This window comes from Eretmochelys imbricata, chromosome 7 (genome assembly GCF_965152235.1).
Source record: "Eretmochelys imbricata isolate rEreImb1 chromosome 7, rEreImb1.hap1, whole genome shotgun sequence".
NCBI classification, from domain to species: Eukaryota; Metazoa; Chordata; order Testudines; family Cheloniidae; genus Eretmochelys; species Eretmochelys imbricata.
In genome coordinates this window covers 72537578-72562520 of record NC_135578.1, presented here as the reverse complement: position 1 = coordinate 72562520, position 24943 = coordinate 72537578, and the positions used below count along the sequence as shown (strand labels likewise).

General features: G+C 41.1%; 1 protein-coding gene across 1 annotated transcript; it reads left to right on the top strand.

The window, feature by feature from the left end:
• The first annotated feature begins 634 nt into the window (after positions 1–634).
• Positions 635–23307, top strand: SNCG (synuclein gamma). The gene is made up of 5 exons (XM_077822839.1): positions 635–755; positions 7487–7528; positions 8629–8756; positions 22613–22696; positions 23287–23307. The coding sequence occupies exons 1-5, from the start codon at positions 635–637 to the stop codon at positions 23305–23307; spliced, it is 396 nt and encodes a 131-aa protein (XP_077678965.1).
• Positions 23308–24943: the final 1636 nt, after the last annotated feature.

Genomic DNA, 24943 nt, shown 5'->3' with positions numbered 1-24943 from the left:
ACCCCTTTATTAGGGATGAGTTCTGGTAACTGCTAGCAAAAGACACCTGACCTTGTTTGTTTTGTTAGGAATACCAGCTATATCTATTTTTCAGCTTTGAGGAGCCTGCACTAGTTCCCATTTGCTCTCTCCACCATATCCTCAGAGATTTATGCTTTTAAAACACCAATTCCCTGACGCTTGGTTGCTAAAAACCTCCCTCTCCAAATGAGAGCATCTGCAGAGTGTCCTTGAGTGAGAGCACTGCAGCGGATCTTAAAAGCTTTAATAATCTGGACATATTCCAAAAAGTCCCTCAACCTACCACCTCCTTTTCCCTCCCATCTTTCTTCTTATCCAAAACCTTGCCATGAAGATCTGTGTCATTAATATTTCAGCATCAGCTATTCACAGGCATTGGCTACACTGCAGTGCATCTCATCAATAAGAGCTGGCAAAGGCTGTGTAGTTTACCACACTGCCTTCATCCAGCAGAGGAATAAGAGCAAAAGATAGCGAGAGATTAAGACACAGAGAGACACTGAACAGCCACAGAAGGGTAAGATTGCGTAGTGAGGTCAGTGTGCACTGAGGTGCTTTTCACCATCATCTTTGAATCAGATCCTGCAGCTAGTACCAAAGCAAGCAATCAAAAATGGATGTCTTTAAGAAAGGTTTCTCCATTGCTAAAGAAGGTGTGGTGGCTGCAGCAGAAAAGACCAAACAGGGAGTGACTGAGGCTGCAGAGAAGACCAAAGAGGGTGTGATGTATGTAGGTAAGAGACAACTATTTTTAATATACAATTGAGCCTGAAATGTAACATAAATTATCTTCCAGAAAGCAAGAAGTACTGGATAGTGATTAAAACATGGGACTGAAAGGCAGGAGATCTGCATCCCATCTCCACCTCTGCCACAGTCTCACTGTGTAATCTTGGGGTGTCCAAACCTTCCATGCCTCAGTTTCCCCATCTGTAAAACAGAGATACTTACCTACTTCCCAGGGTGGGGGGAGGGAGGCAGGCAGGATTGCTACATATGAATTAATGCAATGTTCAGAAAGCACTTTGAGATCCTCTGATGGAAGGTGCATATTACAATTATTATTCCCTCTTTGCTTTCAGGGTAGGTCACTTACTCTCCAAACATTTGGCTACTGGCAATCTCTCTTTCACCTCCAAAGGTGCAGTGACTGAGGTTATTAAGGGCATACAGAGTGATTCTGTTTATTAAGTTAGGCTAGTACAAATCACCTGTTTCCCCACTCTCATGTCATTTTATTCTGAGATCCTCCTCCTTATGCTCTATAACCCTTTACATTCTCCATGCAAAAATCCTTTACTTGGTTTGCAAAGAGACAGTTATCAGTGTTGATTTGGGCATAACCTTTCATGGGTAAAAACCCCACTTCTTCAGATGCCTGGAGTGAAAATTACAGATGCAGGCATAAGTATATATTGGCACATGAAGAGAAGGGACTTACCTTACCTTACCTCACTTGTAAGGTAACTCCCTTCTCTTCAAGTGCCAATATATACTTATGCCTGCATCTGTAATTTTCACTCCAGGCATCTGAAGAAGTGGGATTTTTACCCACGAAATCTTATGCCTAAATAAATCTGTTAGTCTTTAAGGTGCCACCGGACTCCTCATTATTTTTGTGGATACAGACTAACACGGATATCCCTCTGATACTAGTTATCAGTGTTGTCCAATGGCTAGGTGCTGGATCATGACACAAGTTGTGCCCTTCCTGGAAACATCCATTGTATAATGAATTCTCTCCATTTCCATAAACCCTACAGTAATCATTTCAAAGCTGCCTTTGAAACCTGGTATCTGCACTGTCTGATGGAGGTGCATGTATGATACTGGTGGACAAAACCAGTGGGTTGGTATAACACTCTGTGTGTAGTCTTACATTCTTACATTATCCCATTGTCCTCAGAAGGGAGGATTGCTATTGTATGTGCTGGCTGTGGGTAAGCTGTAATTTTTAAATAGAAAAGGCTCTTGATTCCATTATCACTGCCTTATACATAGAGTATCACCACTTTAAAAACCTTACTGTAGTTACAGAGCTGCATTTTCAAAATTCAGTGGAATCAGAAACCACATTTGTAGCAAATCTTCATCCCCAGATTTAGACAATTACTGATGTAGTACAGAAAGAAAAGGAGTACTTGTGGCACCTTAGAGGCTAACCAATTTATTTGAGCATAAGCTTTCGTGAGCTACAGCCCTGCCATTATCTAGCAATATATAACCAATTCACATTTTAATCTGAAGCTGAACCACAAGCAAAAGTTTAACATTACAGGATCTCTAAAAATAAGTAAGTAAAAATGACAAATACAACATGACACCCAGCTGTCAAATGTGGGGATTGCTATTGTACCCAATTCCTTCTTTCTAGGTGATCAGAGCAAGGTCAGACCAGAATACTTAGCATTTTTATAAATATTTTCCCAAATATCATACCAGGCCTTGGATTTGCTTTGCATTTTTTGCACAGTCATGAGACAAAGTGCGGAATGTTCTGCCATCATCTTATGTATTTAACCATTTCAAAAACTTTTTGAAAGCCTTCTTTTAAACCTAAAAAGCTGAATGAAGAGTCCATTAGAGCCTGACTTTGAGGAGCATGGATAATTTTTTAACTATATCAGGCAAATAAACATTTTTGTCAGTAGAGCATCACACAATGCATTATAAAATGCTCTCCATCTTTTTTATGATGCATTGTGTGATGCTTTGCTCATTAAGGGCCTGATCCTCCATGGTGGTGAGTGCATACTGCATGCCAGAGCATGATTAGCCCTTTTCAGGGTACCCAGGATTTCACAGAATGGGGATGCTAAAATCCAGATAATTAAGATCTCTCAGAATTTGGTTTAAATGAGCAAAAGAGGTGGATGCCAGTTATGTGCATGTGTACCACCCATTATCATTGCAGTGGCCAGAACCTGTTTGCTGCCCTACGCTCCCTAGCTATATGCCCATGAAAGGCTAATCAAAATGCCCAATTACATTAAAATGCTCGATCAGTACTTTTCCCTCTTTCCATAACCTACTACAGTTAGGTTGCTGTTAAGACACTGCATGAAGGAATTTGAACTCTGACTCTGAATCTGCTGTGTAGTTGGAACCACTCAGAGATGTGAAAGTCTTTTCTGGATGTCAGAAAAAGGATAGTAGTGGGTGGGGTGGATGTCTTGTTTTGAGTCAACTTCTTACATAACTCTGCTAATGAATCAAAAGCCAGCATTTCATTGCACTGATGGGATCTCTGAGTCCTCCTGAGGATTACAGTTGACCAGACATCAGTACCAGTATTGATGAGTCACTGCAGCTTGAGATAAAATGGCTAGTTCTGTGACATCTACTGCAGCATACGGCTTCCTGAAGCCTATAGGGTCATAATAGTTCTGCTGGTATCTTCACTCTGATCTCTGGGCCAGAAAGTTTCAATTCACAACCCATATCAATGCCTGGGGGTGGGGGTTCCACTACCCTGTGCTAACACTGCAATGCAGTTTGAGGTTGTGGGGTCTGCATTGGTAAGAGATGCTGCCATTACAGTCAGTCATTCAAATGGGGTCCTCTCTGCCTATGGATGTGGTTACCCAGGTGGGAAAGAAAGATCTCATGGCACTTTGTTCATGGCACTGGGTTTCTTTTCAAATTCCCTCACTCAATAAAAACAAGATCTCCTGTCCATGCTACTGCTGTCACTGAGACCATAATAGTTGCAGTGGATTCCTGCAGTTGCTGCATTATCAGCAGCAACACTGGGACAAATTCTTAGTTGGTGTAAATAGGTATAAACTCCAGTGAAGTCAATGGAACTATATCAATTTACACTAGCAGAGAATCTGATGCAATATTGGGTTGTAAGGCACACAGGACAACAAGCAATAGAGAAAGATCACAATCATAAACACAAAATTATATTCAGTATTACGTAAATACTAGAAATACTAGATAATCCAATCCAGTAGCTCTCAATAAAGAATGCAGTTCTGGCATGCCCAAAATATCTGGTCTCATGCATCAGTCACAAGATACCCAACGCATTGACCTTTACAGATGAAAAGACCAGATCTAATACCTCGTACAGGAGCTGTACACCCCCTGTCATGTGTTATTCCTGTCTGAATACATGCCTGTCCTTAGTGCACAGTGCTTCACTATCACTACAGTGTACCTATTTAAAATACAAAACTTCTTATTGGGGTCTCATTTCCCAATGGTAGATTTTCTATACAGTATTCATTTCTTATTCCTTTTTGGCAGGGAAGGTATGAACGTGTGACTGTATGCAAACAAGCTGCAAGCAAAGGTTCAAAAGTAACTGCAACTTGACAGCTTCAATGGAATGCTTTTCAGTTCAACAGATACCCTTGCCAGCAAGTGACATGTGCTGGAAGATTAGATTTCATAGAGTGCGTTATGAGAGCTGAAGTCTGAGTCATTGGGTGTGGTCTTGAGTGCATTGAAAAAAAAATGAAAAGAACCTAACAAGCTGTGTACGAGCTGCAGTGCCGAGGGGCTTTTTTGCTGCTGTTGCTTCTGCTTCGGTCTTTAATTGCATTCAGATATTTTTGTTTTCCCAGGTTCCCTCTTCTTAGGAATTATTTTCTATTAGAAAAAAGAAGAAAAACCATAGCTATTTGTGAAGAGTCCTGGCAAAAAACAAATGTAATGATTGAGATAAGAGTAACTCATTACAATTCTTGGTTTTGTTTGTTTGTTCATTGAAGTAATGCAAAGATAACGAATACATGAATTCAGCTAATTAAACCAGCTGATTTCCGGATATTTAAGAACTTACATTTTTATAAGCATTAAAGCAGAGCTATGTTTGAATGGCTGTCACTGGTGCATTGTAGGACAAATAAGCATTAAGCAGTGCTCTTTTGGAATGGTACAGCTTGATGCATTGGGTATTTGTAGGAATAATGAACATTAAAGCAAGACTATATTAGAATAGAATTTGGTGCACTGGGCACATACCAGCGCCTCATTAATTATTGTGAGCGTTTATGCAATGCAGACCTGTTCTGCTCACTGTTGTTTGATGTTACATGATTATAGAGAGTATTACAACCACAGTGCCATATTCTCTGGCTTTCGGATACTGGCATATCATGCATAGTCCTGTTAATCCATTCTGCTACATTAATCAAAAATTTATTCTCCTCTACATGACTGTACAGTCATTTAAGGGTGAAGTAGAATGTTAGGTTGTTAAGTAGTAAGGCATCTTCCTTATATTCGAGTCTAGATGACCTTAACAAACATTACAAAAATGATCTGTTGTTTGTATGTAGTGCTATAACCGTGTCAGTCCCAGGATATTAGAGAGACAAGGTAGGAGAGGTAATATCTTATATTAGACCAACTTCTGTTGGTGAGACGAGCTTTTGAGCTACACAGAGCTCTGTTATGTTTAACAGTACATTACAAATGTCAATCAGACAGGAGAGAACTGGGCTGGGTTAGTTGTTATCACAGCAGTACACTTGTTCTGCCTTCCTTCTAGGCTTGTCATGAGTGCTGGGCATCGTCTGCAATTCATTTTCCCCACCTCACCCACCCACAATTATTGAATCAGTGCTGCTGTAGCTAATGATCTGGGTGCTTCTGCATCACTATTTACAGTGTTTTGTAATTTGGCCATAAAAACTGTCCATTTTTATGACATGAGTGTGAAAAAGTAAAGAGAAGATTTGTGGATTTAAATGATTTTTAATAAGATGAAAAACGGTTTTTAGGGAAAATTCATTATTAAAGTCAATGGAGTTACAATAGGGATGGTTTTTAACATGAAACCGAATCTAGCTATTGCAGAGGCTTCCAGCCACTAGGGCAGTGGGTTTCAACCTGTGGTCTGCGGACCCCTGAGGGTCTGCAGGCTACGTCTAAGATTTCCAAAGGGGTCTGCACCTTCATTTGAAATTTTGAAAAAAGGTTGAAAATCTCAGCACTAGGGGATGTCTACACTGCAGCTGGGAGCATGCTGCCCAGCCCAGGCAGGCAGACACATGCCAGCTCTGCTCAAGCTAGTGCACTAAAAATAGCAGTGTGGACATTGCTGCATAGACGGCAGATGGGGTTCGCACCCCAAACTCATAACTAGGGGCTGGGCAGGCTTGTACACAGCCCTGCCATGTTGCAACGGCCACACTACTATTTTTAGTGCACTAGGTTGAGCAGAGGTAGCGCGTTTGCTTACCCAGGCTAAGAGGCACGCTCCAAGCTGCAGTGTAAACATACTGTAAGTGATCATAGAATATCAGGGTTGACAGGGACCTCAGGAGGTCATCTAGTCCAACCCCCTGCTCAAAGCAGGACCAATCCCCAACTAAATCATCCCAGCCAGGGCTTTGTCAAGCCTGACCTTAAAAATATCTAAGGAAGGAGATTCCACCACCTCCCTAGGTAATGCATTCCAGTGCTTCACCACCCTCCTAGTGAAAAAGTTTTTCCTAATACCCAACCTAAACCTCCCCCACTGCAATTTGAGACCATTACTCCTTGTTCTGTCATCAGCTACCACTGAGAACAGTCTAGATCCATCCTCTTTGGAACCACCTCTCAGGTAGTTGAAAGCAGCTATCAAATCCCCCTTCATTCTTCCCTTCTGCAGAATAAACAATCCCAGTTCCCTCAGCCTCTCCTCATAAGTCATGTGTTCCAGTCTCCTAGTGATCTGAGGTACTGAGCATGCTGCAGTACACCAATACAATGAGGTCTGTTGAGCAAGTAGTTTCAGGCTTAAAGGAAAACCGCAATTATTTGTTGTTGTTCCTTAGGAGCCAGTCCCCTCAACTCCCATTGACTTCAATACCTCACAGCATTGGGCTGCTAAATACATTATATATTCTTTACTGTGAAAATAAATAAATATTTTTTAGAAATACCTGCGCTGTCATCATCACCATGACAGTGACTGGCAACCTGTATCTCTCTGAGCCCAATCCTGTACTCCTTACATATTAAAAACTTCCACTGACTGTATGAAATCAGGGCCTTAACAAGTGCTGAGCCTGGATCTCCTGCTGGGAAGTAGGGGAAGAGACAGGAAATGTAGCTCAGTGTTTGAAAGCATGAAAAAAGTAAACTTCTGGCATTTCTTTATGGTAAGTTCTTTTTTGGTTTCTTTTGCATAATTAGTTAATCTAACATGGGTTTAACTGCACTGTTAAATCAACCAGTTTTTCATTGTAAAGATATTACTGAAATGTGTAAAAAGTGCAGGTTAATTGTCCAGGCACCTCCAGATAATACATATGCCAGTAAAACTAATTGGAGCTATCCAACTTCCAACGGAAAAGCTCCCATGGACTTCAGTGAGAGTAGGATTTGGCCCTTATTGAGAACTACTCAAGGACCCTGCAGTTTAGGACCACGCTCTATCAGAACTCAAGTGGTCTGCATGCAGAAACCAGAGAGGTCTTCCCATAGGGGATGATGTTGATGGAGCCTATGTTTCCTTTTCCAGGTACGAAAACCAAGGAGGGGGTTGTGCACGGCGTGAGTTCAGGTGAGAGTACAGTCCCTACAGATTTGTGTAAATCGATAGCTCACTGTTGTAAAAATGGATAAGAATATAATTCCGACTGACATGAAGCAAGAGGAGTTTTCTTTTACACTTTAGAAGCCCAAGTACCATGGTTCACAGAATGATTCTTTGGTGATGGAAATGCTCTGCATGCTGGGACTCCTAAAGCAAGTAACACAGGAAAGGCCTCACAGAGGCTTCAATATTCTGCTCAGCATGTCTGAGAGTAAGAGTGTTCTGCTGCTGGATGGGTCAAGGAGGCTTGTCATTGGGCAGTGTTGTAGGCTGGGGCAATTTTCAGTGCTGGAAGCAGACCGGAAGGGTTTCATCAGTAGATCTAGTCAGAAAAATTCCGACAAAACATTTTTCAACAGACTTTGCAGAATCACTGAAATCAAAATATTCTGTGAAGACAGTTTGATTTTGATAACATTAATTTGGAAACCTGCTTGGTTTTCTCCCAGCTCACCCACCCAACTCCTTGGCAGCCTGCCTGGCAGGCTGTCTTAGAGTTTATGACCCCACCACATCCAGGGTCCCTGGCTCCATGGCTGCTGACCAGATGGACTGCACTCTTGCTTTCAGTGCAAATTTTGAAATTTTTGGTTTTCATTCTAATTTGGAACAGAACCAAATTTTGAGAAATCTTCTGTGAAACAGAATCACCTTTCTTCAGCCAGCTCTGTTAATCCTCTAGAAGGGGCTTATAGGGAGGATTTAGCTAGATGGAAAGGGGTTACAGAAGGGCAGTCCAGTTTGACAGTCTACAATGGGCAAGATGACGTTTTTTTCTATTTTTGTGCTACTGCTTCTTGGAGTAGGTTTGTTTTGTGATCTGCCCCTTCTCTAAAGGTTGCCAGGTTGCAATACCCACCTATTCTTGAGGTAAGCAGCATGTGTGAGAATTAGCCCCAATGCACTTTAAAATTAAACGGTTTGGATGTATTCTACGTACAGAAAGTCCAAATAACAGATAGCACGGGGCAAAATATTGCTGTGTTACCCTGCTATGCTGTTATCCAGTTAAACAAAGACTGATTTTGAACTTAATTCACGGACTCTACTTTTTCTTGAACCTTTAGTTGCGGAGAAAACCAAAGAGCAGGCCAATGTGGTGGGTGAAGCTGTTGTGGCCAGCGTGAACACAGTGGCAAAACAGACTGTAGAAGGAGCAGAGAACATTGTAACCACTACTGGGATTGTAAAAAAGGTATGTTCGTTTTTTCAGAGACCTACAGGAAATAAGAGGCTTGTTTTGCATTATACTTCCTCGAACACCTGGGTAGGTTTCTGAGGCTCAGTTTATTATTTACAGTTGAGATCACCTATGTATTTACTCGGACAACCCTGCTGTGATATCAGATATAATGCTATATTTAATGTGATGATTTAATAGAGGTATAGTGAGTTAATACCACCTCATATTTTGCTATGTAATATAGGTTAGTACAGGCACAGTGTTCATCTGCGCATTGCTTAGAGACCTTATATTCTAGGCACCATGACCAAGATTTTCAAAACTGACTAGTGACGTTGGCTGCCTCAACTTTTGGATACTCAACTTGGGATACTTTAAAGGGGCCTGATTGTCACAAAGTGCTAAGCACCTACCCTCTAAAAATTGGGCCCCTTTAAAGCGTCCTCAGTTGGAGCTCCAAAAATTGAGGCAGCCAAAGTCATCAGTCACTTCTGAAAATCTTCATCTATATGCTTAGAGACTCAGGTGATCAATACTTAGCCATATCATTCTCCAGCATAGCGTATCTATTTTCTCATAAAACTATCTATATTTCTTTAGAGAGAAAGCTGAGGACTAAAGTTCTGATCATAGGATTGGGAGCCAGGAACTTCTGAGTTCTAACCCCAGGTTGTGATATCTGTTCCTGTTACAGCTTAATGCAAATCAGACAAGCTCTCTGCATTAATTTCCCCCCTTTTTTTAAAGTAGACGTAATAATAATATTTTCCAGTGTCACAAGGGTGTTTTGAGAATGAGTCAGTTCATATTTGTAAAAAATACAGGCCTTGGAACCAAATGTTCACTATACTCCAAACTGCTACAGGTTTTAGAATCATGAAAGGCCCTAAAGTTTGTTGTGTGTTGATTAAAGATTCCATAAAGTCAGAGTTCAGATTAAAATCTGAACCACCCCAAAGGGTGTTGGTATTCAGATCTAGAGATTATTTTAGCCAGCTAGAGATAAGAATTAGCTACAATATTTATACCCAGATCTGGACCCAGATATCAAGCTTCTACAGAATTTGGAGGAGGCATCCTTGGATCTAAGGCTTTGGTTCAGACCCTTTCCTGGTATTGAAGTTTATGTTTTAAAACTTTATTTTCATTGTTTTTTTAAAAAAATATAAAGACACCATGAAGCAAAACGTATGTAAATACATGCACAAGATAGAAATACCACATAAATAACAAAATTCAACATTCATTATTTGTAAAACTTGGAAAAAAACAAAAACAACGAAAGAAAAAACCTGAACCTCTAGCGGTGATGTAGGGCATCAGTTATTAAAGCAACTAAATAAGTGAGAACATAACTTATGAGGATTGGGGAATAATATATAATGCAAAAATGTCTGCAGTAGTTTCATGTGTGAGTAGACATCCTCATATTTTTTCCAAGCATTTCTATTAGACAGAGATTTTTTTTCCATGAATGCAGTAGTGTTTGAGGAAGGAACTGCAGATTTCCATTTTCTCAGAATAACTCTTTCAGCCACTAAAATAGTTATTTCAATCTATTTCTTAATGTTAACTGTTAATACCAACTCAACCCTAAAATACACAAGCTTGGAGAAGGAAAAATAGCAACACTTACAAGTTGTTGAGAGCACTGAATCGTCGGCGATCCCTTAAGGTCGAGGATGATCTTTCACAGGTTTTATTTTTCATGGGTCCTTCGGTGACTGAGAAATCCGATTCTTGAGCCACAGGCTCGTTGGCAGACATTACAGGTGGTGTTGGAAGACAGGGTTAGACCACAATTGCTGTGTGACAGTTGTCTTTCCTTTCTTTTCTGGCGTTTTCTGCGACCAGGGCAAGCCGATTTTCCTTAAAAGTAGACATTCCCTCTCTGACAAGTCTTCACCAATTGTCCCTATCCTGGGCTGCTGTCTCCCAGTGTGTGGTGTTGATGCTACATCTCCTGATGTTTATCTTGAGGGGGTCTTTAAAGCATTTCTTTTGGCCTCCCCATTTCCTTTCTCCTTTGGTGAGTTGGGCATATAGTTGTTGTTTTGGTAAGCGTACATTAGGCGTGCGCACACACTGCCCGCTCCACCTCAGCTGGTGCTGGATAATCAGGGCCTTGATACTGAAGATGTTGGCCTCTGTGAGGACACCGACGTTAGCGCGATGATCCTCCCACTTTATGTTGAGGATCTTCTGAAGAAAGTGCTGGTGCTGGCGTTCCAGGTTTTTCAGGTGTTTTCTGTAGGTAACCCAAGTCTCTCAGCTGTAGAGGAGAGTTGGGGTTACCACCACTTTATAAACTAACAGTCTAGTGTGTGTTCTGATGTTGTGGTTGTTGAACACCCGGCGAGACAGTCTGCCAAAGGCAAGGCTGGCACAGCAAATTCTGTGCTGAATCTCAACATCTGTGACTGCCCTCTGTGAGAGATGGCTGCCAAGACAGGCGAAGTATTATACATTTTCCAGTTCTTCTTTGTCGATATAGATCTTCCTTCCTCTGATGATTGACCAGGGACTGGTTGGTGGAGAACTTTTGTTTTGCCAATGTTCAGAACTAGCCCTAGGCTTTTATAAGCTTCAAAGAAGCAATTAAGGGCTGTTTGAAGATCCTCCTTTTGAGTGTGCAACAACAGCAAAATCATCTGCGTACTGAAGTTTGGTTATTGTGGTTGATATTACTTTAGTTCTGGCATGGAGATGAGAAATGTTGAAGAAGTTGCTGTTAATCCGATATTGGATGCCAATGCCCTGTGGTAGACAGTCTTGGGTTAATGTTTTCATAGCTACTAAGAAAATGGGGAAAAGAGTGGGGCCCAGTACTCAACCTTGTTTTATGCCAGTTTGGATGACAAAGGTCTCAGAGATAGAACCACTGCACAGGATGGAGGCAGTCATCTGGTCATGGAAGAGTCTTACAATGGTGACAAATTTGCTTGGGCAGCCAAACTTTGACATAATTTTCCACAGAGCCTCATGGTTGACAGAGTCAAAGGCTTTGGTCAGATCGATAAAGGACATATACAGCTCCTGGTGTTGTTCTTGACATTTTTCCTGGATCTGCCTGGCTGCGAAAATCATGTCGGTTGCGTCTCATGATGGTCTGAAGCCACACTGGGACTCTGGAAGTACTTCCTCTGCAAGAGGGAGCAGGCGATTCAATAAGATTCTAGCAAGAATCTTCCCAGCACTGGAGAGGAGGGCAATGCCTCGATAGTTGCCAGAGATGGCCCTGTCTCCCTTTTTGAAAATGGTGATGATCTTAGCATTAGGTAAATCAGCAGGAATTTCTTCAGTGTGCCAGATTTTTGAAGAGCAGCGAGTGAAGCTTGTTAGTCAGTGTTCCCCCCCACACACACACACACTTTCAGTACTTCAGCTGGTATGCCATCAGGACCTGGTGCTTTATTGTTCTTCATTGGTCTCATTGCTTTGCAGACCTCCTCAGGTGTTGATGAGTTGGCAAGAGTTTCCTAGATTAGGTGCTGAGGGATGGAGTCGATGGTATCGACAGTTACAGTTGATTCTCAATTTAGAAGCTTTTGGTAGTGTTCCTTCCAGTGCTCTTGGATGGATTCAATATCTTTAAAAAGGGTACTACCATCTTTGGATCTCAGAGGTGTAAGGCCACATGAGCTTGGTCCATACAGGGTCTTTGTCTCACACAAAAAGCTTTGCATATCATGTCTGTCAGCGAATGTTTGGATTTCTTTTGCTTTGTCCTTCCACCATTTATTTTTGATTTCTCGGATCCTCCTTTGAACTTCAGCTTTGAGCTGATGGCAAGAGCTCTGCTTCTGACTGGATAGTGGTTGGTTTTGCCAGTCGCAGAAAGCTTTTCTCTTCTGGTCCAAAAGGACTGTAATCTCAGTGTTGTTGCTGTCAAACTAGTCCTGATGGCAGCAGGTAGCAAGGCCAACGGATTCCTTGCAAACCTCATGAATGATCTGTTTTAGGACTTCCCAGTCTTCTGCGACACTTGTGCTGTCATTTTCAGATGTGCAGATAGCCAGTTTTTCACTGAGGAGATTGGAAGTTCTCTTGGTGCACTGAGTATTGAAGTCTTTGGATGTTGTATTGCCATCTGTATGATTTGGATTGCTTTCTATGTTTTGGTGCAATCCTGATGGATGTGACTGACCTCACCAGGTGGTGGTCAGTCCAGCAATTGTCGGCTCCTCTCATGATACAGGTGACTTGGACATCTCTTAGATCCTGTGTTCTTACAATGACATAGTCTAGGAGGTGCCACTGTTTTGAGAGGGAGTGTTGCCAAATTGTTTTGTACTTGTTGCTTTGTCTGAAGATTGTGTTTGTGATCACAAGGTCGTGCTCTGCACATTTCTGAGTAGAAAGATTCCACTGGAATTGGTCTTGTCCAAATTCATTGATATCGCTGAGTCAGTCTTTTTCATCTCTCTGCTCTCCTTTACTTAGTCTCCGCTAAGTAACGGTCAATAAATCTGTTACTTCTTTGTATTATTCAGGAGCTTTTCTAAATACAAAGTAAAAAAAAAAGGCATTATTTTTGGTGTGCAGGTCATGTTTAATGCAAAGCTTTTGTGAATGAGGCCTATCGATATTGTACATTACTCATCACTCCATTGGGTGGATTTCAGTGGTTTTTTTAGAAAGTTGACCTCCTCTAAGTAACCTTGTCTGAGAGCAGGGATGAACTTTTCATCTGCATGACTCTGCACAAAGCTTGCTGCATTGCAGACTCTCAGCATGTGATCAAAAGCAAGCAAGAATACACACACACATACATACTTGTTAAATGTCCCTCAGGGGTTGGAAGAATTTCCCAGTAGCTAATATTTTACTGTTGTTCTCCCCTCCCCATTTCATCCATTTTTCTTGTCAGGTGTGATATGGTCTAGTTGTCAGTTCGAGGCTCTGTGATTTTAAAGTGGTCTTGTTCTTCTTTTATGTCACTTCACAAATTATTCTGGTAATTTTCAATTCTTTGCAACCACTCTGCATTTAACTTACTGTTGGATCCCATAATTATTTTATCTGTTTGAGCTAACACATCCGTATTCTACTGATTCATTAGACATTTCCTTTCTTAAAGCTTGCACATTTTGAAAAAGGAATAGGGAGGAGAATCAGAAATACTTCACATAAATGGGCCAAAATCTGCTCCCCAAAACAACTCTCATTGTCATTAATGGGGTTCCACTGGGAGAATTAAGAGCAGAATATCTGTTTGCTAAGTGTATTCAGTTAGGGTGAAATTCAACCATCATAAAAGCATATAAGAATCTATAGAAGGCCTCTGATGTGGTGGAACTACTGTCTGCATCAGGGGCATGTTATGGGGAAGGACATGGAACTTAAAGATATCACAATTAGATTGAATGCACAACTGGAACCGGTTCCCCTTTGTATATGTGCTTTATGATAGACTAAGGATTTATCTCATGCTATTTCTCAATATGGCATGGAAAATTAAGATTGTACTAAAATTAAAATAAGCTTTAACTGGGAGAGATTGCACATATATAGTATTTTCTTTGTCTCATTCTTATTAAATGTCTGGTTTAATAAATTATAGATTCATAGATACTAAGGTCAGAAAGGACTACCATGATCATCTAGTCTGACCTCCTGCACAACGCAGGCCACAGAATTTCACCTACCCACTCTTGCGAAAAACCTCTCACCTATGTCTGAGCTACTGAAGTCCTCAAATCGTGGTTTAAAGACTTCAAGGAGCAGAGAATCCTCCAGGAAGTGACCCGTGCCCCATGCTACAGAGGAAGGTGAAAAACCTCCAGGGCCCCTTCCAATCTGCCCTGGAGGAAAATTCCTTCCTGACCCCAAATATGGCGATCAGCTTAAACCCTGAGCATATGAGCATGATTCACCAGCCAGATACTACAGAAAATTCTTCCCTGGGTAACTCAGATCCCACCCCATCTAACATCCCATCACAGGCCATTAGGCCTATTTACCATGAATATTTAATTACCAAAATCATGTTATCCCATCATACCATCTCCTCCATAAACTTATCAAATTTAATCTTAAAGCCAGATAGATCTTTTGCCCCCACTGCTTCCCTTGGAAGGCTATTCCAAAACTTCACTCCTTTGATGGTTAGAAACCTTCGTCTAATTTCAAGTCTAAACTTCCTGGTGGCCAATTTATATCCATTTGTTCTTGTGTCCACACTGGTACTGAGCTTAAATAATTCCTCTCCCTCTCCGGTATTTATCCCTCTGATATATTTATAGAGAGCAATCATATCTCCCCTCAACCTTCTTTTAGTTAGGCTAAACAAGCCATGAGTCTCCTTTCATAAGACAAGTTTTCCATTCCTCGGATCATCCTAGTAGCCCTTCTCTGTACCTGTTCCAGTTTGAATTCATCCTTCTAAAACATGGGACACCAGAACTGCACACAGTATTCCAGGTGAGGTCTCACCAGTTATACTTGTATAACGGTATTAAAACCTCCTTATCTCTACTGGAAATACCTCTCCTGATGCATCCCAAGACCACATTAGCTTTTTTCACGGCCATATCACATTGGCGGCTCATAGTCATCCTATGATCGACCAATACTCCGAGGCCTTCTCCTCCTCTGTTACTTCTAAATGATGCGTCCCCAGCTTATAACTAAAATTCTTGTTATTAATCCCTAAATGCATAACCTTACACCAGTTTACAAGGTCATCCAGATCCTCCTGTATGATATCCCGGTCCTTCTCTAAGTTGGCAATACCTCCCAGCTTTGTATCATCCGCAAACTTTATTAGAACACTCCCACACCCAAAAAATGGGAGTGGGCAAATTAATGTCTTATCATCCCATAAACCGCATAAGATGTACACGATGTGCAACGTGGCTGAGTGAAACTGGTGAAACTTTAATTTTGCACGTTAAATGGTAATACTCTGAGAAATCACATGAGAAAAGATTGCATCATAGGAACCCATTTGGCAGTCCTTATTCATAAGAGCAGTCCCACTGAAGCCAATGGGAGTTTGTCTGGCTGCAGAGTGAATGAAAACTGAGTAAGCACATCAAGAGTTGATCCTATAAAAGTAAACTGCATATTAAAAGGTAGAAAAGCCATGCACTGTAATCTGTGCACGGTATGCAGGTGTTTTCTGCTAATGTCTGGCTCTGATTGCTCTTTCCGTCAGAAATGTTGGCATCATTTAGGGCGCATTCAGCCTGAACCATTCCAACTGAATAAGTCTGCAGAATTTATCAACATATCTAACCTCTAAAATCATGAGCGGAGGAGTTCTCTCCAAGAAGTATCACCTGTGCTTCAGAATCTGAAGACATTAACTCCATAGTGTGCTGAGTCTCTGCCTACCCCCTGGCAAGCTGGTGTACCCTTATCATTTATTAACCTTGTAGCAGACCAGGTCACCAATGTACCTCTTCAGGTTCACAGCTTTAAACAAAAATAAAACAAAACAATCCTGCTTTCCACTGAATTTGCTGCCTTTCCAGCTACAGAAAGCAATGCATCATCAATTATCATTCGATGAAGTGAGCTGTAGCTCACGAAAGTTTATGCTCAAATAAATTGGTTAGTCTCTAAGGTGCCACAAGTCCTCCTTTTCTTTTTGCGAATACAGACTAACACGGCTGCTACTCTGAAACCTATCAATTATTATTAAGGCTCAGGAAGGTGTCTGGTATTATGGAGGGGATAGTGTCACCATTTAAAATTTTTAAACTAGTATGGCATTAAAAACCCAATTTTTCTCCAATTCCAACAAATGCCATTTTGTATGAGTGATCTCTAGCCAGAGGAGAATTTAGGGAAAATGTTGATGTCTGAAAAGAGGTGTTTAAAATGGTAATTTAAAATAAAGGTATCAATTTTAAGACTTAGTCACTTTCTCAGGCAGAGTTCCATTTCAGAGGGATTTCAAATGGTCAGCACCTCTCAGGATTGGGCCCATAGTGGAATGAACCATAAAGACAGCAGGAAATTCTTATTGTATCTGAATCATACTACAGAGACTTTAGCCCCTTTGCTGTCTAAAGGACATTTGACATACAAATATCAAAATGACCTGGGTATGCCCCTAATGCTTGAATGTACATTCTGAGATTTTAAGAATATTCAGTAGGTACCTGAAAATCCATGTCCCCTGAATTACACCTGCTATGGTCCCTGGGGAGTTAAAAACCAGGTCTTCTCCCTAGCTGAAGTGAATTGACCAAAGAGATTTGATTCAAAAGCCAGGAAGTGTTCCACCTACCAATCAAAGCCATTATAAGGTAGCATAAACCTTTTGTGCCTTTATTACTTTACTTATAACCTGTAGTCCACCACAGATCCCACCACTCTATGGCACAAGCATTACTATAAAGAACTTTGATGTAGCAAAGTCTAAACACAAAATAAATAACATTAAACTCACCTGTAAAATAAATGCCATGTATAAAAATGTCAAATTTTAAAATGTAACAGATGACCTCCATTAAAATGAATGTAAGCATTTTTTTTTACTTCTCTGGAGAAATAGGGAAACACAAAGAGAAAATCTTTGGACTTTATTATTTGCCAGTTGAGCCAAACTGATGATTCAATTAATGGAAAAACCTTCTGGTAATGCATGAGAAAATCTGTCACTTTACCAGTCACAATGAAATGTAAATGATATGGACAAGAGTAAATTAATCATTTTCAACATTTTCTGTACGCCCTTAAGCAAGGTCTGCAAGAGATGTATATTCTCCCTTTAAACATCCCCTGGTGAATATGCCTAAAAGATAGAGAGGTTTCATTAACTTTTCTGTGGCGTCTCCTCAATGTTGTGGAATCCCTCTTTTTGGAGGCCCGAGAGCCTCTCTGCATCTTGACTCCATTGGAGCTGCATTGCCAGGGAGCCAGAGATGTAGACATGAAAGGCCTATTGAGGGTATTGGAGCCAATCTAGAGCTGCAACGCCTTCATTCAATTAGCCCTGTTCTCTGGGAGATCCTCTCTCTCACTCTCTTGAGAGAAAAGGAATACTTGTGGCACCTTAGAGACTAACAAATTTAAGTCTCTAAAGTGCCACAAGTACTCCTTTTCTTTTTGCCAATACAGACTAACACGGCTGCTACTCTGAAATCTCTCTTGAGAGAGAATATAACAGTAAAACATATATACAAAGCCCATATTGTATGGGGGAAAGGACAGTCTTATGGCCAAAAAGCAGAGGACTAAGAGTTGGGAGATTTTGGTTCTTTTCCCAGGTCAGCCACAGACTTGCTCTATGATCTTGTACAAGTCTGTGTGCCTCAATTTTCCCATTTCTTATGTCACAGGAGTGAGATTTACTTTGTTAATATTTATAAAGGGCTCTGAAATCCTGAGAGGAAAGTTCCATATTAGTACAAAGTATATGACAATTTAAAATACATTAAAACCCCCCTGTGCTTAACATTTAAGATACAGTGTGCCGTACAAATATTAGTTAATTAATCACTGTAACACTATTGTGCAGTAGGGATATATTATTATCCTGATTTTAACACAGCGTGAAATCCTGGCTGCATTGAAATCAATGGCAAAATTCTCATTGACTTTAATAGAGGCAGGATTTTACCCTATACATCTTCCCCAATGTCACACAGCAAATGTGTGGTACAGCTGGGATTGGTACCCACCAGTTGCTAGCTCTTTGTTCTGTATGCAGACCTCTGTAGATCATATTGCCTACTTTTAAAAAAGCCTTAAATTAGGTTTATCAGCTAGCAGCCTTAACTCCCAGCCAACAAATGCCAGATTGCAGACTGCAGCCCTGTCTCATCCAATATTCTCTATCCTGGACAGGCAAACTGGAGGGAAGTAAGTGGGGAAAAAGACGGTGAGGTGAAAACCTTAACACAACCTGTCACTTCTTTATCTTGTAATTGTGTTGGTTCCTGCCATGTTGGTTTAGAAAAATTCTCAAGACACTTGTTTCCTGTCCCTTCTAGAAACAGATTGATGAGGCAGTTACATTATTCTTTAATGGAGTCTTAGCTAAAAGCACATTTTAGAGGACCAGTAACTAGTAAAATGGATGAATATGGATTCTTACATCCACTGTCACGCTCAGACACTGTTTCCTGTGAATGACCCCAAAGCAGGAATTCCTTTTTAAAAAAAAAAAAAACATTATCTGTAGAGTCAAAAAAGCTGCAACCCTCTTCATGAGAAGAGCAGAGCAGTCCTCTACAAGAGAGGTTTCTGACTGCAGTAAGTTGCCCTTTCTGCTTGTTCACACACTCACACAAATGGCCTCTGTTTGTTTCTCTGACAGTAGGCGCTAGGTTTAACTCCCAGGCTGTCTCCAGAGCCATTATTTCACCTCCACAAATCAGCATGGATTCTGTAAACCCATTGAAGGCCACACATGGGGAGACTGGACTACTGCTGAACCAATTGCAACTGATTTTGTGTAATAAAAAGAAAAGTAACAATCTGTATGAATTAAGTAAGGCACATGAGGCAACTAAAAAATAGGCAAGAAAGAAAGAAAATACTGGTCCTAAACAAGTTTAAAATAATATGAAACACTTTGAAAATACAGTTTCAGGCTATTTATACTTTTTGTACATTGTTCAGTTATAAAATGTACTGCTGTTTATTTTTTATATGGCGCCAAAGGCATGCCAATTACTTTACAAACACAGATCCCAATCCTGCAATCAGATCTGCCTGTGTGCATCCAATTGTAGGGTTGGCGTCATAAGTTTGGCCTCTATCTGACACTTTACAAATACTGAGGGTCAGATCCTCAGCTGATGCTCATGCTTTTTACGTTGCAAAATGTTATAGTAAGTTATGGACATATCCCTGGCAGGTGTCAGAGGACTTAATGACTTCAATACTTAGCACTTTACATATAAGCTCTAATTAAGTTTCAGAACAAGAATGCCCCTGTGTGTGACACAGTTTAGTACTATAATCCTCATTTTTACAGATGAGCAGAGAGATTAAATGAATAGCCCAAGGCTATAGTGGGAATCATTATTGGAGCTGAGACTAGTGGTTAGGAGTTCCTAATTTTTAGTCCTGTACGTGGACCACACTTCTTTCATAATGGGCTGATTATTTATGGCAACTCTGATTTTACTGTGAGATTTCCATCTGAACTCACCAGGATAGCAGCATAACCAATGGAGGAGAAACAGGCTGAAGGGCTGCTATTTCTCAATTCTATTCTATACTGGTTTTTATACTGTGCTCATCACCACGGTATCTGAGCGCTTTCCAGTAGTGCATTAAGCAATGTGACTCCTCGACTGTCACAGGTTGTTTGTTCCTTATCCTCTCCCCAGAGGGCATGGTCATAAATATAAAGGGAAGAGTAACCACCTTTCTATATACCGTGCTATAAAATCCCTCCTGGCCAGAGGCAAAACCCTTTCACCTCTAAAGGGTTAAGAAGCTAAGATAACCTCACTGGCACCTGACCCAAAATGACCAATGAGGGGACAAGATACTTTCAAATCTGGAGGGGGGGGGACAAAGGGTTCTGTCTGTCTGTGTGATGCTTTTGCCGGGAACAGATCAGAAATGCAAGCCTTCCAACTCCTATTAAGTTAGTAAGTAATCTAGCTAGAAAATGCATTAGGTTTTCTTTTGTTTAATGGCTGGTAAAATAAGCTGTGCTGGATGGAATGTACATTCCTGTTTTTGTGTCTTTTTGCAACTTAAGGTTTTTCCTAGAGGGATTCTCTATGTTTTGAATCTGATTACTCTGTAAGGTATTTACCATCCTGATTTTACAGAGGTGATTCTTTTACCTTTTCTTTAATTAAAATTCTTCTTTTAAGAACCTGAGTCATTAGAGCACTCACCTGGGACATAGGAGACCTGGGATCCAATCCCCCTGCTCCTCTGACTTTAATGATTTATCCAGAGTGCAAGTACAAGCTTCACCAGGAAAGACTGAGGGGAGCCCCACATCAGACTATCCTATAGCCCAATGATTAGAACGCTCACTTGAGAGGTGGGAGAGCCCTGTTCAAACCCCTCCTCCTGCTCAGGAGAAGGGAGAACTTGAACTGGGGGTCTCACACATCTCATGTGAGAACCTAGATGCTGAGCTAAAAGTTACAAGGGAGTTGCTGCTTCCTCCCTGCACCTGGCTGTTTTATATGAACTTGCTTGAGGGGCCTGATCCAATCACGCCTACTGAATTGAGCCCCACATGTAACTTAGGCAGAGGAATGCTATCTTCCCCTGGTTTGTGAACTGCTCTGGGTGTAGTGTCCAGCTGCCTAGAGTGAAGGAGAAGTGTGTGTGCTCAGAGGCAGAAACATAGGTGCCAAATGAGTTGAGGAACCTGCAGGGTTCAGTGTTTGACATATTCCTTTACCTCTCACCTCCATAAATAGGTGCTACTCGCACACTGCAGGGACAATGCTACCCACTAAAAGAATGAGCATAAAGGAGGAGTGAGCCTCATAACAAATATATAGCTTGATTTTCCATTTCCTCACTGAAGTCTTGCACCAACTTTGAAATGGATTCTGGCAGTAAAATGAGAATTGATAATATTTAATCCTTTGTCAAATAGATACATAGATGTGAATTTCTTCATATGAAGCCACTTGAGCATTTTGGGAGCTATCAGATGAACATTATCCTCCTTATGGAATGAGTGGCTAGTGTGAGGTAGATAATCTGGGGAAAATCAGTGTAGAATCTCCCTTCCTGCAAGTGAAAATGAAATTCATCTGTACCTGCTATGTTTCCCACGTTCAAAGAGCCAATGTTCCATTTTAGATTAAAGAAAACTACTTAACAAAAAAAGACAGTCTCCAAGAAGGAGAAAGTAGGGTGTCTCTCATTCTGTAAGAACTTCTAGTTCAAATCCTTTCACAGCCCTGCTCCCGAACAGACAGACAGACTTAAAACACTTCAAGGTGCTGTGACAGACCCAGACCAGTGGGGTACAGGAGTCTGGTAAAAGGCAAATATACTGGCCACTGGATGAATAGTTTTCTGTTCCCTGAGTGACCAGAGCAGGGGCCGCAGTAGAGCAATCAGGAACCTGCTAGAACCAATTAAGACAGGCAAGCTAATTAAGACACCTGTAGCCAATTAAGAACATACTAGAATCGGTTATGGCAGGCAGACTAATCAGGACACCTGGTTTAAAAAGGAAATCCCATTAGTTAGTAGGGGGATGGGGGAGGGCATGCAAGGAACAGGGAGTGAGAAGGCGTGCTGCTGGAGGACTGAGGAGTACAAGTGTGATCAGACTTCAGGAGGAAGATCCTGCAGTGAGGATAAAGAAGGTGCTTGGGGGAGGCCATAGGGAAGTAGCCCAGGGAGTTGTAGCTGTCATGCAGCTGATACAGGGGATACTGTAGACAGCTGCTATCCACAGGGCCCTGGACTGGAAGCCAGTGTAGAGGGTGGGCCTGGGTTCCCCCATCCCCTGATTGGACACGGGAGGAGCTGACCTGGTCTGTAAGCAACACGAGAAGGGAAGGTCTTATTTGGAAAGGGATCTGGCCTGTCCCCGACCCACTAGGTGGGACAATAGACACTGCAGATTGTTCTCCGTTTCCCCCATGCTGGCCAGTGATGAGGTTAGCTGAGTGAATGGCAGGTTTGAGCCTCTAGTAGAAGAGGCCAAACTGAGGGTTGCCGTGAACCTCTGAGGTGAGCAAATCCGCCAAAAAGTGCAAGACCCACCAAGGCAGAGGAGGAACTTTGTCACAGTGCAAATACAGAAAACTGAATCAGAGCTGTATATGCCATAGGGCAAACCTGTTGTTTTCTCCACATATGAAATATTTGACTCCATTTTGCAAAGTCTGTTTGAATAGCCTCTTTAAAATTAACTGGCCAATACACCATGCTGCAATAAGGGTAATTGTATTGTGTATATCCTGCAGGATGAGTTATCTCACCCAGAGCACCCTACAGAACCAGCTGATGCAGAAGAGCCCCCAGCAGAAGCCATAAAAGCCAGTGGAGAGGTAAAGTCCAGACACAAACCAACTAACCCTAGAATCCTTAGCTGGTCCAGGGTTTTTCTCACCATCTATCATATGTATATTTTATGTACCTTTTTGTTCTCATGAAAATGAAAGACGAACATAGTCTTTAGCTAAGCATAGGTAAGCAAGTCATGTGCAAGGCTCTTTAAAAAAGTCTCCTGATGCACTTTTAAGCTTTACCTGCACCACCGTCGGAGTTATATTTCTGGATCTTCCCCACACCCACCATTCTATCAGTGCACCTCCATGCTGCTGCACAAAGGACCCTATACTCTAGTCCTGGGTCTCTCTGGCTCAATGCTGCATGATTCAGTGGTTTTATGACAAACTTAAATGGAGATTAGGCTAAGAATCACCAAACTAAATTTCACTAGGAAGTTGAGCTAGAATAGGAATGTGTATGATTCTTAAAGGGGAAAGGATAACTCACTAACCTTCTGTATCACCTATAGTCCCTATCGTCTTATGTCCTATTTTTAATGTGAGGATCAACTTTGGTAATCTGTGTTTTCCTGTTATATACAATCTGTTTGAAATTAGTCCATTTTCTTGTCTTGTTTCTCTTATAGGGTGAAAATGAAGCCAATTAATCAATTTCAGGACTACTAGTGTGAACGTGAGAATTCCAGGAGTACACACTGAAACGTTAGTAGACACCATAGTAGGGAAATCCTCCTTCCCATAGGCTAACTACTTTCAGCACTATATCCTTTCACTTGCCTCGCTAACATATCATACAATATATGTATGTCAGACTCTTGATTCTATGTATATGGCAACTGTTCACTGTGGTCTGTCTCTCTCTAAGCATCTCTGTATCCTTTGTGGCTTTTTACCTTCCCATCTTTGAGTCTTCTGACTGTCTGGTTTGTTAGCAAATAACATGTTGTGGTTAAAATCACTGGCCAATGTCTTATCTCCTTTTGCATCAGCACTTGGAATCCCTAGCTATGATAATGATTTTTTTTAAACTACAAAATAAAAGTGTTTGAACTACTTTTTTCTTTGTCTTGTCAGTCTCTTTTATATGTAAAAGTTCTTCTAAGCGTTAATGTCTTGAGTTGAGTTTCAAAGCTGAAAACCTTTCCAGAAGTGCGCACGTGGTGCTCTAAGAATTAACTGTCAAAAGGAGAAATAATCCAGTACTCTGCTCCACATGTCACCAATGAAATGAGGGGGGAGGGTCTGAAATCCTTAGAAGTACCTCTGACATGGGCAAGGGTGCAAGGACTGAAATCATTAAGGGGAAAATCCCTTCAAATGGGAAAGGAGAAGAGCCCTTGAGATCCTCAGCAGGAATCACAGCTTGAAATGTGGACCAGTGTGGTCTGAAATGTTCAGGGAGAAATTCTTCTGGGAATGGAGGATGGGGAGTGTTGAAAATTTCAGAGGCGTTTCGTTCCAGAATAATACACAAATAATTAATAATACTGGTCTCTTAGATAGAGCTTTTCATCTGTAGATCTCAAAGCACTTTACAAAGGTGGTCAGTAACAGAGGGTCTGAAATCCTCAGAGAGGGTAAATGTTTCTGAAACTCACTCTAATAAGCACAAAATACAACATAAAAGTAACAACAGATAAGCACAGCACATGGATGCAGTAGGCATTCTTTTATAGGTATGAAACCTCCATGCATCCAGTCAAATAATATTTGGATACTTCATTTCTACTGGAATGATGCTGGAATACATGCTAACTCTGGAAATGTGAGCTATTTACTCTACATAGCCCACAGGCTCTTTTTGAGCTGTTACTATTTAACAGTACAGCGCTGCATTTGTCTTATTTTTTGAACCAATAACTGAGCCTTTGGAGTCATTCTGGTCTCGCCCTTCTTTGTGGCTGAACTATGGTTGTCATTATCACCACCTTCACTAGCCCCAAAGACTGTAATGGCCTAATATTACACCAGAGCACTTGCTACATTAATGAAGAATGGCACAACCTCTTCCTTATGGGTAATGATGCAGATAGGTGGGGATTTTCCCTTGTGAATATACCCTTGCTATAGCTCAATGTAAGACCAACTTGGAGGAGAGAGGGTTCAGACAGAAATAGCAAAAAGCATGTTGAACCTACTTCTGTATTCAAACCCTTTGTTGTTTATTCCACCACCAACATAACCTGAACATTTTAGCTTGATCTAATAGGTTTGTCTGTATATAATGGACAGATAGAATAAAATTAAGTAACTGATATCCACCAACCCACTGGATTAAAAACT